The 15,763-nt window shown below is 30.1% G+C and overlaps 3 protein-coding genes across 3 annotated transcripts; 2 read left to right on the top strand and 1 right to left on the bottom strand.

Annotated features, from left to right (window-relative positions):
- The first annotated feature begins 713 nt into the window (after positions 1 to 713).
- Positions 714 to 2,116, top strand: LOC119672434. Its single transcript, XM_038083480.1, has 3 exons — positions 714 to 919; positions 984 to 1,869; positions 2,041 to 2,116. The coding sequence occupies exons 1-2, from the start codon at positions 900 to 902 to the stop codon at positions 1,861 to 1,863; spliced, it is 900 nt and encodes a 299-aa protein (XP_037939408.1). The 5' UTR covers positions 714 to 899; the 3' UTR covers positions 1,864 to 1,869; positions 2,041 to 2,116.
- A 12-nt stretch (positions 2,117 to 2,128) lies between these two features.
- LOC119672435 (dysbindin protein homolog) lies at positions 2,129 to 4,214 on the top strand. The gene is made up of 3 exons (XM_038083481.1): positions 2,129 to 2,712; positions 2,766 to 2,927; positions 3,945 to 4,214. Exons 1-3 carry the CDS (start codon positions 2,145 to 2,147, stop codon positions 4,040 to 4,042), a joined length of 828 nt encoding a protein of 275 aa, XP_037939409.1. The 5' UTR covers positions 2,129 to 2,144; the 3' UTR covers positions 4,043 to 4,214.
- Positions 4,215 to 5,513: 1,299 nt separating this feature from the next.
- On the bottom strand, positions 5,514 to 10,750 carry LOC119672433 (dipeptidyl aminopeptidase-like protein 6; the record flags this gene model as incomplete). Its single annotated transcript, XM_038083479.1, is given in 11 exon segments — positions 5,514 to 5,713; positions 6,307 to 6,512; positions 6,688 to 6,848; positions 6,914 to 7,108; positions 7,172 to 8,311; positions 8,422 to 8,572; positions 8,640 to 9,004; positions 9,211 to 9,296; positions 9,377 to 9,471; positions 10,473 to 10,571; positions 10,636 to 10,750. Coding segments are annotated over 11 exon segments (2,754 nt in total), but the record flags the coding sequence as incomplete, so codon positions are not given.
- Between the last annotated feature and the right edge of the window lie 5,013 nt (positions 10,751 to 15,763).

The raw sequence follows: 15,763 nt of genomic DNA, 5'->3' as shown, positions 1-15,763 counted from the left end.
CCTTTCTTTGTAAATATGTCAACAACAACTTTCTCAAACTGTCAAAATGCCATGAAAAAGCTTTTATTTCGGGTATGTTCAGTGTATTCATTTGCATTTGGAACATATTTGGAACTCATTCTAACCTCGTTGGTACGCATTTATACAGAATACAATCCAATGGATCTCATTTGCGTTAGAGGTGTAGGCCTTTATGTTTTTCGATAGAACCGGATTATAATTCCAATTAAGTTTTTGACGAAGCGATTAAATTATATATTATATATGTATAACGCTTATTATAATAATATATGATATCCTATATGTATTTTTATATACATACTACTATATTACACAATATCTGTATTTCTGAAAAACAAAGAAGTGTATCTAACAAAAGTATATAGTTTATATTATATATATTTATTATAAATTATCACGTAAAAAATTTTTATAATATATTTAATATCATATATTTATTGACAAACTACAATATTATGAATAAAAATAAACAAAGCTCTAAATTTGTTCGAAATTCTTATATCAAATTAATTCGCTTACTAAAAAAATAAATTACATTAAAAATTTACATTTCAAATTTTAAATTCTATTAACCATTGTGAATTAGTTATAAGTAACATGCAAGTAATTTTAATTATATTAAAAGCAGCTAGCTGTGTCATATCAAATTTTTTGTGTAAAATAATTTATGTTAATTGTTAACAGATATAAAAAACATTAATATATAATTCGATCTTTAAGGGAAAAAATCTTAACCTTTTTTCAAGCACATATATTGTAATTGGAAATGCAACCCTGCTTCCTGGTTTGAAGTGTATTTTAATTCACCTCAGTAGTTTATCCACGAATGGGATATTTTTGTATTTTCTTTCTGTGTCATATTCGTAAATAAAGTCAACATGGAGGATGCTTTAACACGGTAATATTTAATAATAATATAAACATTAAACAATTTTATTGGATAAAATATTAAATTTATCTAGACAAGCAATTCAAGAAATTATAAGTGAGACTTATGAAGAGAGCACACAATCATGTACTAAACAAAGACCTTCAGTTAAACCGAACAAGGAATTTCTTGGCAGAACGATTTCATCCATTGTAAGCCACAATAAGAGAGAAAGTGCTATGCAGCAAAGGAGGTGCCGTGACAAATTGAGGGAACTAGATCGAAAAAGTAACGTTGAATTCAAGCGAAATGAATATAAACGTAAATACTATAGGAACAGATATGAACAGGAAAGCAGTAGCTCCTCCGAATCTGAGTATGAGCGTCACAAACGAAAGAAGAGAAGAAAGAAAAGTAAAAAGAAAAGTAAGGTACATAAGCACAAATCGAGTAGGCAATTATATAAACTTGATACAGAAGAATGTGGCTTAGCAGAAAACAATTATCGAAATGCATTTGATGCAGAAGTATGTGATATATCAGAACAACAGTTTTCTTTAAATTCGTTTGCTCTTGAACAGATGAAACAACATTACATATATCAGCACTTATTAGGTAGTGAAAATAGCAGACTGGTGCAAGATGCTGAGTGGAAGGATGCAGATTTGATTAGTGTTGCAGACACTAGCTCCAGTTCTCCAGTTTTATCAGTATCTTCGTTAAACTCCGAGATTAGTGTAAAACAAAATGTTCCTACCATTAACTTGCTGACGGATAATGAATCAGAGGAAAGTGCTAGTGACGTCAGAAATATCAATAATGTTAATGATGCTACAAGTCCACCTATTAATTTAAGTTCCGATGAATTCGATTTAAGCGATAGTTCAGTCTTATATGTGTCAAGTGAGCATAGTCCTCTGAATATCATTTCATTAGAGACTGATTCAAACTCGAATTGTGGCAGTCAAAAATAAAAATCGGTAAAAAATAATGAGTTTTCAAATTTTTATTTATACAAAGATTTATATTGCCAAATTATAATTAAATATATATTAAAAATTTTGTATAATAAAATTTCATATTGCGTATAAAATACGCAATTTATTTTAAAATTAAAAAAAAAATTTATTTCAATTTCTAAATTAAAGCAGCATATGATATATCACCCTGTGTTTATTTATCCGGCAATATGAAGCCTACGGATAATTAGTAAAACAGCTGTTTTCAACGTCTCAAATCTAAATAAACTCGCAAAATGTTTGGAAACATTAAGAAAAAATTAAGTAATGCTTTACAAGAAGGATTCGTTATATCTGAAAGCCTTCAGCAGCACTATAGACGCGTTAGTACTCCTTCGACACCAGTATCGCCTACTTTTGAGGACCGCTTCAATAGTGATCGGTCTTCTTTAAGGAGTTCTAGCACCACTGAAGATTTGGTGGACGCAGTTCCTTCAAATGTTAATGTTGCAGCAGGCTGTAATTTACTTGCCAAATATGAAGATGACTGGGTATCAATTAATAAAATGAGCGAAGAAAATGCGAGAAGAGCTGACCAAATTGCTACCGAAATTGATAAAATCAAACAGAAAACCATGGAACAACGTGTAGTGATGACTGATCTCATTACGTGTCTGTCTGGAATACCAGGGCTTATAGTAAAATTAGAAAATAGTAAGAAAACATTGCAGGACATAACAGAGTTTGCAACAAGAGTGGAAAGAGAAACGGATGTGTTACAGAATTTATGTGAAGAGTGCGAAATGCAGGAGTTTATTTTACAAAAGCAGTTTGAATTATCACAATATAAACAGAAGAAAATGGGTACATAAGTCCGTTTTTTAAATTTGATCAATTAAATAATTTTATATTTAAAGGAGAATTAGAAGTTTATCGCCAAAAAGTTGCGGCTGAACATCAAGGAAAAATAAGACAGCATGAGGAACATTTGAAGCAAATTCAACGGGAGCGTCAAGCAGTTTTCGACGATGCGTTCCGTGGAGACATAGAAGAGTTTAAGCAGAAAGGCGTTATAACAAGTAAATGCAATGGTTTAACGATATTAAAGATATATATGTTATAAATAATTATGTTGAGCCCTTTCTGAGTGAGTGCATCTGGACACTCACTACTCTTTGATTTTACTCCTTGTATTCCTCATAAGCTTCGTGATTATTCAATGACTGATCTAAGATCTGCGTACCGCCCCGTGCGGTTAGTGATTACTCTGAGATTAGATAGTGATAAGTAGGGTAGGTTGTCGGTTTTCGCATATAGCTTCAGGGCTCTGTCCCTTATGTAGTTTTTGATCGGATCTTTTCTAGGTCTATTCTCTTAGCATGTCATTCGGGCGGATGTACCATGGCACTATGAAGAGTCTTTGGAATGCCTGACTTTGAGCAAGTGCTAGTAGGGCAGCCTGTCGGTTTTCGCATATAGCTTCAGGGCTCTGGACATCCCAGACCTTATTCGCTTCAATGAAAACTGAATGAAGGTACTGGACTCGTTTTCAGATCATCGTGTGACATACATACAGAGTCTACAGGTGTTGATGTCATCCGTGTACCATCTTTGAAGATGGTAATTAACAGGTACAAATCCCTTTAAACAACCAGTAACTAATCTGAGTTTGGATTTGTTTAAACTAAGGAACCTCAGTTTTACCTTTTATTTGATTTTCTGAGTAGTAATGATTCAGTTTGATAAGATATCCTGCTAAAAGTGTCGGGTCCTATAAAGGGTGACAGTGCACCCTTTTTCGTCAATCTTTCAGGTAATTGATTTACATCGAAATTTTCACCAACTTGGATTTGGTTGTTGGAGATATTTTATAACTGCTGGGCTATTCTAGTATATAATGTGTTTTTGTGTTGCGATTTCTATATATAGAATAGCTATGTTATATCCATAGACACCAGCACTACTTTGTTTTATAATATTGAACAAAAATTGTAAATGATAAAATGTTTAGATAATTAGTTTATCTAGCCTAAATTTTTGAATTTTTATATTTATTGTTGATTATTTGTTAATTTATTTTATTCTCTTATGTATAGAAATATCTACCGAATCCAAAGCAAAAGTTACGTTAGAAGAAGTAGATTTGCAGGATGAACAAACCAAAGATGCTTTGGAAGAGTTTCTAAATGGATGATTAATGCTTTGACATCAGCTTAGACAGTTAATTTGGGATTTTTTAAAACGGGAACGATTAAAAAGAACGAACCTGCTATTTTTTTTATTGTTATAATACCATATACCAACATTCTTATTTTATTAAATTTCTTTTGAACTGATTGTAAATGTATGTCAATAATATTCAAATCGTTTTAATTTTTTATTCTTTTATATATTTATTTTTATTGTAAACATTTAAAATTTATTATACCACATTTAATCTTAATATACAGTAAAATTAAATATATATATATTTAAAAATGTCCATAATTAAATTATAACATAAATATAAATGTAAATTATTTTTGATATATAATTATTGCATACATTGTGTATTAGTATACATTGTGATTAAGATTTAAATAACAATGTTTTCTTAAAATAAAAATAGGATAAAAAATATGCTATATAAATATTTTATATTGATAAGTATAGTCAATTATATATATAGATTTTATTACATTGTTAACATAAAATTTAATGGAATGCAATCTCGAATCGAATTCGGATTTACATAACAATTTCAATGTATGAAATTTTATATATATTTTAAACTTAATTTAAATTTTAAAATTATTTTATATAAAAAAAAAATATCTTTTATAATTTTATAGATAAAAGTTTGTGTTTTAATTGCTAAAAGATATGGAAGCTAATTCTATTATTAAATTGAAATATAAATTTATTTTTGTTTTAGGTAGAGAATACTTTTATATTTTTTTTTATAAGATTATTTAATAATCTTTAAAAAAAATTCATAGTAATAAATTTAAAAAAAATATATATTTAAAGAAATATTTAAAGTGCAATAAAAAAAATATACAAACCATTTTATAAAATTATTATACATTATAATAATAAAGGTATACTATTTGAATAAAATTTTAAAATAATGATTATAAAACATTATTATATTTGTTTTTTCACTAAAATAAACAATTGGTTATTTATAATAAATTCTATATGATATTAAAATAATAAAAATAAAATTCAGTCAATTTTTTTAATATATATTTAAATTTGTGCTTACATGTTTTTAAATAAATGCTTAAATATAAGTGAAAGTGATAATCTTTTTCATCAGTCATAACAAAATTATTTAATATTTCTAGCTAATTTGAACTAAAATGCAGTAATATATTTAGGTAAACAAAAGTGAGAAAGATAAATAAATAATTTTGAAATTAAAAAAAAATTTTTAAGTACACATATACCATAGTTCATTTTTTATAATTTATTGTGCTAGATAAGTTAAGAATTCAAATAGTATTTTCTAGTTCACTAATTAAAAATTAAAGCTAATTAATTAATCATTATTAGGGTTAATTATTATTGAACTGAATTCATTCGAATTAGTATACGAAAAAATATATTAGATATTACACAGATTCTATAAATATAATATTTTTATTATTCAAGTTAAATTGATTTGTTTTGTACCACTTACATTAACATTATATGTTATATATTTAATATTAATTTAACTTATGCTAATTTTTTATTCTAATTATTGTTTGAACACAAAGAAACCCGTTGGATCCCATTCGCTGTCTTCGTTCGGACCGAAACATTCATCGAAATACCATTCCATAGTTTTATAAGCATGACTTAGGGATTTACTTAAGTGGTGATCTTCATCTGGATAAACCTTATATATAAAAAAATATTATTTTAAAGAAAAATAAATATGAAAATTACCATATATCTTACAATTATAATATAAAAATAATCAAATTTAAACAAAGTCAAATATGACGAAGAAACTATTAAATGTTTCAATTAATTGTATTTTTTATTGATCATAGAACTGATTCCGGATTACCAAATAACCATAACTAGTGGTCTTCACAATTTTTTTTAAGATTTAATTGCTTATATATAGTTTTTAGACCATATAAACTAGGTTTTGACAGAGTTAAAGTTTAACTCTTGATATTTCCAGAGAAAAAAATTTTCAATGAACAATTAAATGCAAAAACTATTTCTTAAGACAATTGATGGTACATATTTGGTAATACCTACAAGCTCTATGGGCACCTAAAAGCTATAAAATAATAATTTTCTGAAAATTATTATTATTATTAATATGTATTACTGTTTTGGTCACCAAAAATTGATAGTTATGAATATAAACATAAAGTTAGTCTATTGACTGTAGCTCATCACAATTAATAATTGAAGATATAATAATTTATTAAAATTAAAAACTAATAAAGTATTTTGAATGTTGCGTTAACTAACCTGATGTCTAAACTTAACCTGTTGATCCACCATTGCACGCACTAACATTAAAGTGTGCTCTTGATGTACCAATGTATCGGCCGTACCGTGCATTATCATAAGATTCCGACCTTTAACATTTCCGGCTTTCATAGTTAGATCCGATTCTTGCAATGCTCTTAGATAGTCACCTTTCAGTGGTATATAACGTTCAGTAAAAAATGAGTCTAATACATGTGAAAAACAAGAAATATTTTATAAATATTTTAATTATTTATTTTAGTCAATTTTCATATAAAAAATTAAATGATTTTGCAATAGCTTCTTTTAGAGTTAAGTAGATTTCAATAGATTTAATAAAATATAGATTTAAGTAATTATAACACACTAATGGGTACTTACAATGATATCCAAATGATACTAATGGATTAATAGCAATGCCACATAACAACACATTTTGAGAGTCTTCTATTAGTGCCATTATGGTTGCATAACCTCCATAACCCCAGCCATAGGCACAAATACGGGATGGATCAATAAAGTGTAAATTATCACGTAGATAACTGAAAATCAATATTTTTACATACATATTTGTAATAGAATTAAATGAATCAGAAATGAAGCTCACGTCATAACGCCAAGTTGATCTTCAACCTCAACCGTACCCAGTTTGCCATGAACTTGAGTGCGTAGAAGTTCTCCCTGAAAACCACTACCGCGTGCATCGATTTGTGCCACAATTACTGAACGTTGACTACACAAGTACCAATTCCAATCGATTTGATATTTCTCAGTTACTAATTGTGAACCAGGCGAAGCATCACTACAACAAATAAATTTTTAATATTTAAAAAAATCTACTGCGCTTCTATGTTAGTTTACTTACACCTGTAAAATCACTGGAAATGCAACTTCCTCATCCTCTCGCATACCGGGCGGTAACAGTAAACGCACCTGTGCATAGAAGCCGTGCCGAATTTCAACATTGAATGTACGTAGCTGCGGTAAAGCTAATTGTGAGAGGCGGTTTCTTAAACTATCCCCGGCATTCAATACATAAATCTTAGTATTGGTTTGGGTGTCTACTAAATAAACACTGGGTGATTCGGGTCCCAGACATTCTTGTACATAAAACGAAAAATCTTTGCTAAAGTAAATCTTATTATATAGACAATTTTTAGGTATTTCATAAGGACATTCGTCACTTTCACTGCTATTATTATTTTCTATAGGTGCATTAAATAATTTAAAGGTAGAAGCACTGTTGTCACATGTCAGGCAAGTAGGTTGTGTTGCTGTTATATATGTGCGATTTGGTTTGGTTATATTCAATTTTAGCCGAATCTTATATAGATGCCTTTCGCCAGGTCGCTTCTCTGGTGCGGCCATAAAATAAACAATTTCATTACTCTCATCCCAACCAACAATATCAGTTACTTCAAATTTTCCCATAGTAAGCGGTACTTGTCGACGATCTAGTGATGAAACGAAGACTACATGACGAAAATGTCCATGCTCTCCATCGCGAACAGGAAGACGTTTCAATAAATAACCACCATTAGCGATTTCATATGTAGTCTGTCCATTTGTAACATTCTGATAGACAACATTATCGTTAGGTACATTGTTCAGGTATTGCTGCTGATTGTTCCTTAATTGGGAATTAAAAATTTTTGTGGAAAATATCGGTTTCTCTATTGGTAGCACCCAGCCATCATTTACTGTCACCTCGGTATGCACAATTTGACATTGAAAATCTGGTGCACGACACATAACGGTAGTAGCTTTGGTTTGAGCGCGATTTGTTATTGTAACCGATAGATCAATGGGTGTGGCCCACGTTAGACCACCGATATAACTTCCATTTGTTAATTCCATAGGTAGCTTTATTTGTGTTGGAAAGATATATTTAAGGACGGACAGATTCACAACATTTACAGTAACATTAGGATTAATGGCACCAGCTTTAGGATACCGCTGTTTCAACACAGCAGGATATTTGATGTCATCAGCCATCCATGTATATCTGTTTGGGGAAAGGAAATCTTTAAAAAAATTGTCTGTGAAATTATATGGTTGTTAGCTTGTAACAATTTATGGTTTTTTTTAGATATATTTAGATAACGAATTGTTTACTTGTATTCCACAACTGCTGTGTCATTAAATGTGAGAAACGCTAAAAATAATCCGTCCGGTGAAAAAGTCATACTCTTCTCCTGGCTATTCAACTCTGGTACATTACCATATGTCCAATCTGGTATGCCATTATATATAACGCCCGCTTGCCCTATTATTGAAGTTATTAAAAAATATTCATTACAGTTTAATTAGTTTTCCATAAATGCGCCTATTACCGGTGGAAGTTATGCGGCAGACCAATTCTCCCTGCACTTTCGGTTTGTAATAAATGTCATTTTCGAATGCGAATGCTATGGCTTGATTTGTTGCTTTGTTTAAGCTGCTCGCGTGTGGTGATTGGTAGTTGGGTGGCGTTGGTTTTCCGGCCCCTCCAAAGTTTCCAATACTGGTTGTGCCCGTCAACGTGTTCGATGTCACTGTCGTTGTTTGTTGCGTATTCGTTGTAGTTGGCCCATTTGTGGTTGCTAAAGGCGAATTATTTGGTGCCCACAAAACGTATTGTAAGTGAGGCGCCTCAGCACTGTTTTCAATGGGTCCCAATGGGAAAGTATTTGTTGTCTGGATTTCATAAACATGATGTCTGACAAAATGAATTAATTTTTGCTCAATTATTTATTACAAATATTAATGTCGCAATTAAAGCAAACGTTTAAAGGAAAAAGTTTAATGATAAATTATGTACTAATTTAAATAATTAAAAAAAAATATCTCTAATATTAATAATTAATTTGGTAGAAAAAAAATTCTTTGTGTTCACAATATTAAATAATTTCTTAGTGAATTTACCTTGATCCATCACTGTTCGTATCGGATTGTAAAAGCACATACTTTTGATCTGGTGACACAATAAAGGAATCAGCGTTTAATTGACGCTAAAAGATTTCAATTCAATAATATTCAATTAATTAACATAATAATTAACATAATAAGTAATTTTATTAACACCACTTACAAATGTCGAATTTGTCATTAAAATTCTAGTTGTATAATTATCTAAATTTAGAATAGAGAGTCCACCAGTTGGATCACGGAAGATAAGTTCCACATCTAAAATATCAAAAATAGTATTTATTATATTCACAAACGATAATCGTATATGATGAACTTAGAGGTCTTTTGTGCTATCATTAAAGAAAGTCTCCTAAACTAAAATGGGCTATTGATAAACTTAACAATATTTCTTGGTTCAAGAGTTTAGACCACATTCGGTTCAATGAAATGTAGATGGAAACATTATGCTTTTCACATATGCTCAGTGTATCGACGTGACGAGACGTGATGTAGTTATAAACAAGTATGTAATTAATTAGAGTTTAGATCTATTAAAAAAAAAGAAATCTAAGAGTATTTTTGTTGTCAATATAAATGAGTTGTTTGTGCTGGGTTGGACCTTTGTTATCGGCCGATGATTTAAGGAGCTACAAAAAGAGGTAAGGCACACTCCTTCACAAATCCAATAGTAAATATTAAAAAATTTTTAATCATGATAGATCAGGTTCACAAAAAATAAATAGACTTTATATAGAGAGGAAAAACTAATTATTAGCTCAAGAAATTTTGAGACATATGTATTTGAGTACAACAAGTGGTTTATATATTTCTATCCTTTGAAAGAATAGCTAGTAAATTACTTTCTTTATTAATTGGTATGTTTTTAGCTTTGCTTTTTAACATATCCATAATTTTAGATTTTATGATAGTTCTTCGTAAGATTTTTGTTCATTGCGAGTTGTCTTAGACTATCAATGACGTTTAAATATACCACAAGCTGGATGAGCTTCATTACCATAAATACATAGTTCAGTGAGTTAATACCAACTGGTTTTTTTGGGTTGTTTATGTTTTGAAAATGGAGTATGATAGTTTAGCGTAAAGAGTATTTAGGGGAAAAATATGATTTTTAAGGGACGTGTGTCTGGTAAAGTGATCAAGTCGAGCGAATGTTAACTGCACCTAAAGTACGAGACTGCAGAAGATGTATACAGGAATGGTTGCAAACCATTCATAATCAATTTTAGAATTATTTGAATTATTTTCAATTTCCTTACCACTACTCCAAGTGCCATTGAAAGGCTTCCATTGTAAACTTTTACTTATTATATCACTTAATATCAGGCGCCTTCCACGAATGCGTAGCCCTTCATCTTCTGTTAAATTATAAGTATTATTAGAAATTTTAAATTCAACTAGATAGTACATTAATTAACTTACCTGGTGACAGTAGAAATATGGAAAATATAATTAAACTACAGACTGCAGCTATTACTAATAAAGCAATAAAAATTCCACGCCAATTTCTACGTTCTGGAGAGATGGCAACTAGTTCCTATAAAATTTTTAGAAGATTAATCAACTGAATTATACTAAAAACTTCAATATGTAAATTAAATATTTTTATATATGCACAATATGGAGTCTATAAATAGTTTTGATTACCGTCAAAAAATATTTGAGGATCCACGTAGAATTCAAGAAACTATTTTGATAAAGTTATATTTTAAAACTGATTAATGGATGATTTTAAAAAGAAAAAATTTTAATAAATTTTTTATAAGATATTTTTTTTTTCTGGAATATATTTTCCATATTATGAAAGAACTCAAAGGAAAGAACAATGAGTATTTGTCAATATGCGAAAAAGCTGTGTGGTCACCCAAAACTTCATTAATTAAAAATAAATTAAAATTTTTGTTGTTTCAATTCCGTAATGTTTGAAACCTATAGAATATGGTAAAAGTCCAGAAGATGCTTCAATATTTTATGCTACACAGGTTGTGCTCAACCCTCTAACATTAATATGTAGTATACGGACTAAAATACCCCCTCTTTGCTGAGACTTAATCTCCCGAGGGACCGTTGTCACATTATATCGAGGAGGATCTGTTTTATGTTTGTATTTTAAATCATGCTTTTGTGATTTTCGATCTGCGTTCAGACCTTCACTTTTTTACCGCATTTTTTTGGTGTCTGCACTATTAATTAGCTTATTCTCTTATACTTCTTTTTAGGTATGATTTCTTCGGTTTGAGGATTTGAATCACATAAAACTCTATCGTTCGCTAGTTGACTCTGGGTTCACTCTCATCTTTTTGACTTTATTTTCGAGACTTATTGGTCTAATCTAGGCTATTTACACCTATTACAGTTAGAGAATGTGTGCTCTTCGTTGTCACAGTCTCCGTCGCCATAAATGCATTTGAGTAGATCCATCTTTTCCATGCGGTACAGGTACTTGCAAAAATATTTAAGTACGGTCAGCATCTGAAAGAGATAGTAATTTGTGGCTTTCGATTTCCGTTTGAGCCAGGTGATTATATTTGGTTTCAGTCTAGCTGTCCCGCTTCCTTGAGTGCTATTGTTCCATCTCTGTTGTGATATTTCGATTGTTTGCTCCTGATTTTCTCTTGTTATTTGTTGCGTATATAAGCCGATCAATTTCTTATTGTATACTCTTTGGCGCTCCTTTGCATAAATATCAATTAGAGCTACACCTATTAATACAAAAACTGTTTCTGCCGAGAGAGTACGATACTTTGATTCGTAGAGCCACCCGCTATGCACCGTTATTATTTCTTTTATGAGGGTTTCGATGTCTAGTGTGTCTGCCCATACTTTGATACCATAAAGAAGTATGGCGTTTACTGCCGTATTAACCATTAGTTTGTTTAAGGCAGTGGTCGCCTAGGCTGCTTTCTCTACTGCTTTATTTGTGCCCAAAACGTAAGTTCCCATTGAATTTTATTTCAAGATAATTATTTGTTTTTTGAGTCTTTCGAAAATTATTATTTATTTGCATCTCAATTTCCGATGCGACACAGTTGGACATTATAATATTTATGTGTTCTTTAATGACAACTAATGTAAGACCTTTGTTTTGCACCCATTTGTTATTTTCAGTTAGTGAAATGACATTAGTTTCCTTAATTTAAGTAAATTAATTTTATTGACGCACATATCTTTTCACGTATAAATGGAATAACAATAGCCCAGTTTCTGCTTATTCGATTTCCATTTTCATTATGTCCTGGCACAAGAGGACAGACAGATCGACGCTCGAAGCCTTTATTGCAATCTGCTGATTGCAGAAAAAAAATCTTTCCGGAAACAATAAAATAATTGGAACATAAACATAATTTTATTATTTTGCACATTACAAGATGTTCTGTGTTCCAACGTAAACACTTTCGCACAGTTGCTTATGGGAGCATTGCATCCATGGTGTTGTAGTCTTAAATGTTCTGCTTTCCAAAGAGTTGTCTTAAATTTATTGAAATTGTTAACCCCGTTCGCCGCTGTCTATGCATGTCTATGTCATTTTATAATATTTTCTGTATAAATATAATTTAATTTTGTTTTACTACCTTTCTGAGCTATAAAATGTTTTTCTTCTTTGTTTCTGTTGTTTTATTGCTGCAGAGTACGACATTTAATTCCAACTAAAAATAATTTTACATGCCTGAACGGAAAGGTATCTATGCTTGGGGGTAAAAGTTGACATAGGGTTAACCAATTCCTTGAATAAATTTTTATTTCCTCTATATGTGTTGGAATAAATTTTTTTGAAAAGTTAATTAATTTTGGGTTTTGTTTTTTAAAACATTTAAAGCATTTGCGTCAGGTGAGGAAGGTTGATACCTACTATATATAACCGTTCACATCTATACACATATCTATACACATCTATACAATAGAGTTTAAATGAAATGTAAAAAATCTATTAAATTAATTTAATTAAAAGCATTGAACAAAAAAGCATTCTCAAGATTTGTTTCAATTATTTTACTATTTTAATCACTCCAATTAAATGTCTCCTCAAATTAATTTCTGAAAATGCATTCATTAGCATTGGTAATGAATTAAAAACTTTTCAGTTAGTTCACATACTCATTAGAATAAAGTGTCAGATAAAGAGAACTGTTTTTATATTTAATGAAAGAAAATTTTCAACAAATTATTCTGAGATCTGTTTGTTGTGGTAGTTGTAATTAGCTTCCGTATTAATTATAACCCGAAGTTATGTTCTTAAATAAATTTTAGATGAGTTTACCAGTTGCAATTTAAAAAATATGTTTTCTCGACTATGAATATTGATGTTTTCTCAACAATTCTGTACTAACTTCGACTAGAAGCAAACGGATACATATATACTAATTGAAGATTTTGGATTAATGTATCATTTGAATTGAAGAACTATAATTGGGTAGTTAGGCGATATCAATGTATTAGTGGTTTCATAATTAGTTAGAAAGCGTTTTTAATTCCAAACTCCTCATAATTTTTGGAAGAAAATTGTGTGGTTAATAACCAGATAAAGGTATTTAGTAGTGCTGTTCGTATTCGGTTTCACGAAGTATTTGGAGAATCCGATTAATCACATAGGAAACGAAGTAACCGGAATGAATGTGCGTCATACACCTTCCGAATAATATGAACAGCACTAGTATTTAGTATTTACCTGAATTCAATACTAGAGTTGTCGTAGAGTGAGTTAAAGAAGTACGCTAAAACAATTGAACAAGCATATAGATAAACCTGGATAGTTATATCTGGAATTAGTGTCTCTTCCGAGAATCATAATACGTAACAGTTGTGATGGGTTGTTACTATGCACCAAGTGTGAATTTCTAACTTTGGGTACATCGGTTATTATACCTTTACATCATAGCATGCCTGGCGTGGTAAGATACTTGTTATCCTATCTCAGAAATAGGATAACATAATTGCATTCCAACAAAATAAATTGTGATTCAGTTTTGTAGTTTTTAAACTGAATGTGGTTTGATTCATATTTGTAATTAGAAGTAAAGGTGCTAATAAGTTAGGTTCTAATGCAGAGGGATCGAGTCTCGCTAGTTCATTAATGTGCTCCCCTGTGTAAACATGAATAACAACCGAATAGAATAGAATATGAATAGAACATGATAATTTGTAAGAAAATAGATCTTCTACTTACTACGGTCTACGTCATCAATTTTAAAATTTTTTCCATATTATGATAAAATTCTGTATATAATTTGAATACTTAAAGAAAATATTAGGATAAGCCACTATTCTTTAGCTTAATATTAATATGGTATATTGGTATGTTTTTATATCCGATGTTTCTTAAGAGCATGTGGGTGGTGTTTTGAGCTTATCGATGCATGTAATGGCCGACAGATAAGCATTATGGCCGACAGAAGTATTATTTACTTTTAAACGCAGCTTATAAAATGCTAATGAATGAGATCTTATGTATTTAAAAAAAAAATAAAAATTATTTAAAAAAAACTTAATAATTTTTAAACTCAGTCCAATTTAAAAGTTTCTTTTAATATTTTTATTGCTAACATCCACAATTGAAACCCTAAGTGTGGCATGGAGCTAATGCTTATGTGCTTCAATGTGGGTCATCAAGTGTGACTTGTAAATGAAAAATCAAAAGTGTTGGAGGAAGTTGAGTGAAAAACACGATTGAGTGGTTTTATGTGCTTAGGTTTGTTAATAGATTGGGTGCCCATTCAGCTCCAATTCATACCAATTCCATATACATTCACTACCTGTAAAGGATGTGCAATACCAACTGACAACACAACTGTGCTTAATTGCATGAAGTACTCTTGCTTTTTCTTGTTGGATTTTTAATACCTTTTTCACGGTACTGTACTGGAAAGAATTAAATTTTGCAAGAGAATTCATAAAAAATGTATATATATGTAAACTTTATAGTGTATCCTTTAATTACATAAAGTTTTTTATTATATATTTAATATTGCAATTAGTACGTTAAAATTGGTTTCTTTATATAATTTTTGTTTATATATGACAGGAGATTTTCAGCTAAACTAACTCATTTACGTTTAATAGCCCTTCCCTATATCAATCACATGGGCTAAGGTAATTAGGATATTGCATGCAAAGGTATTTTGAACTCAATTATTTAACACAATAAGCAATAATGCTTAGTGCAGTTCGACCTGGTGTATGTGTATCCTAAATCTCCTTAGCAATAAATTATGTGGTAAATGCCATTATTGGTTTCATAATTTAATTGACCTAAATATGTTATAAGCAGTAACGATATGTAGTCGTATGTATCAACACAAAAACAAAAAATGAATAAAAACTGAAAATTTACTTTAATCCGGTAAGTTTTGCTTATAATTAGCTTTAGGCTTCACATTATAAACTTTGGAATTTAATTATCCACCACTGCTTTGCGGTACTTTGGCATGTGAGTGATATTTAGTTAAGGGATCCAGGAATGGGCGCTATTAAAATGTCAAATAATTTTCAGTGAGTTATTTTTATGAGAATATGGATACATGTGCCTGAAATTTTTGAAATATTTTTTAATTAC

The sequence above is a fragment of the Teleopsis dalmanni genome, chromosome 1, assembly GCF_002237135.1.
Source record: "Teleopsis dalmanni isolate 2A chromosome 1, ASM223713v2, whole genome shotgun sequence".
Classification (NCBI taxonomy): Eukaryota; Metazoa; Arthropoda; class Insecta; order Diptera; family Diopsidae; genus Teleopsis; species Teleopsis dalmanni.
The sequence above is the reverse complement of the archived record's forward strand: the minus strand, read 5'-3'. Positions and strand labels throughout refer to the sequence as shown.

Bases quoted from the DNA above. Each gene is read 5' to 3' on its own strand.
- LOC119672434 (XM_038083480.1), top strand. From the start codon at position 900: ATGGAGGATGCTTTAACACG. The intron at 920-983 runs GTAATATTTAAT...AAATTTATCTAG, and splicing joins ATGGAGGATGCTTTAACACG to ACAAGCAATTCAAGAAATTA.
- LOC119672435 (XM_038083481.1), top strand. From the start codon at position 2,145: ATGTTTGGAAACATTAAGAAAAAATTAAGTAATGCTTTACAAGAAGGA. The intron at 2,713-2,765 runs GTACATAAGTCC...TTATATTTAAAG, and splicing joins ATATAAACAGAAGAAAATGG to GAGAATTAGAAGTTTATCGC. The intron at 2,928-3,944 runs GTAAATGCAATG...TCTTATGTATAG, and splicing joins GCAGAAAGGCGTTATAACAA to AAATATCTACCGAATCCAAA.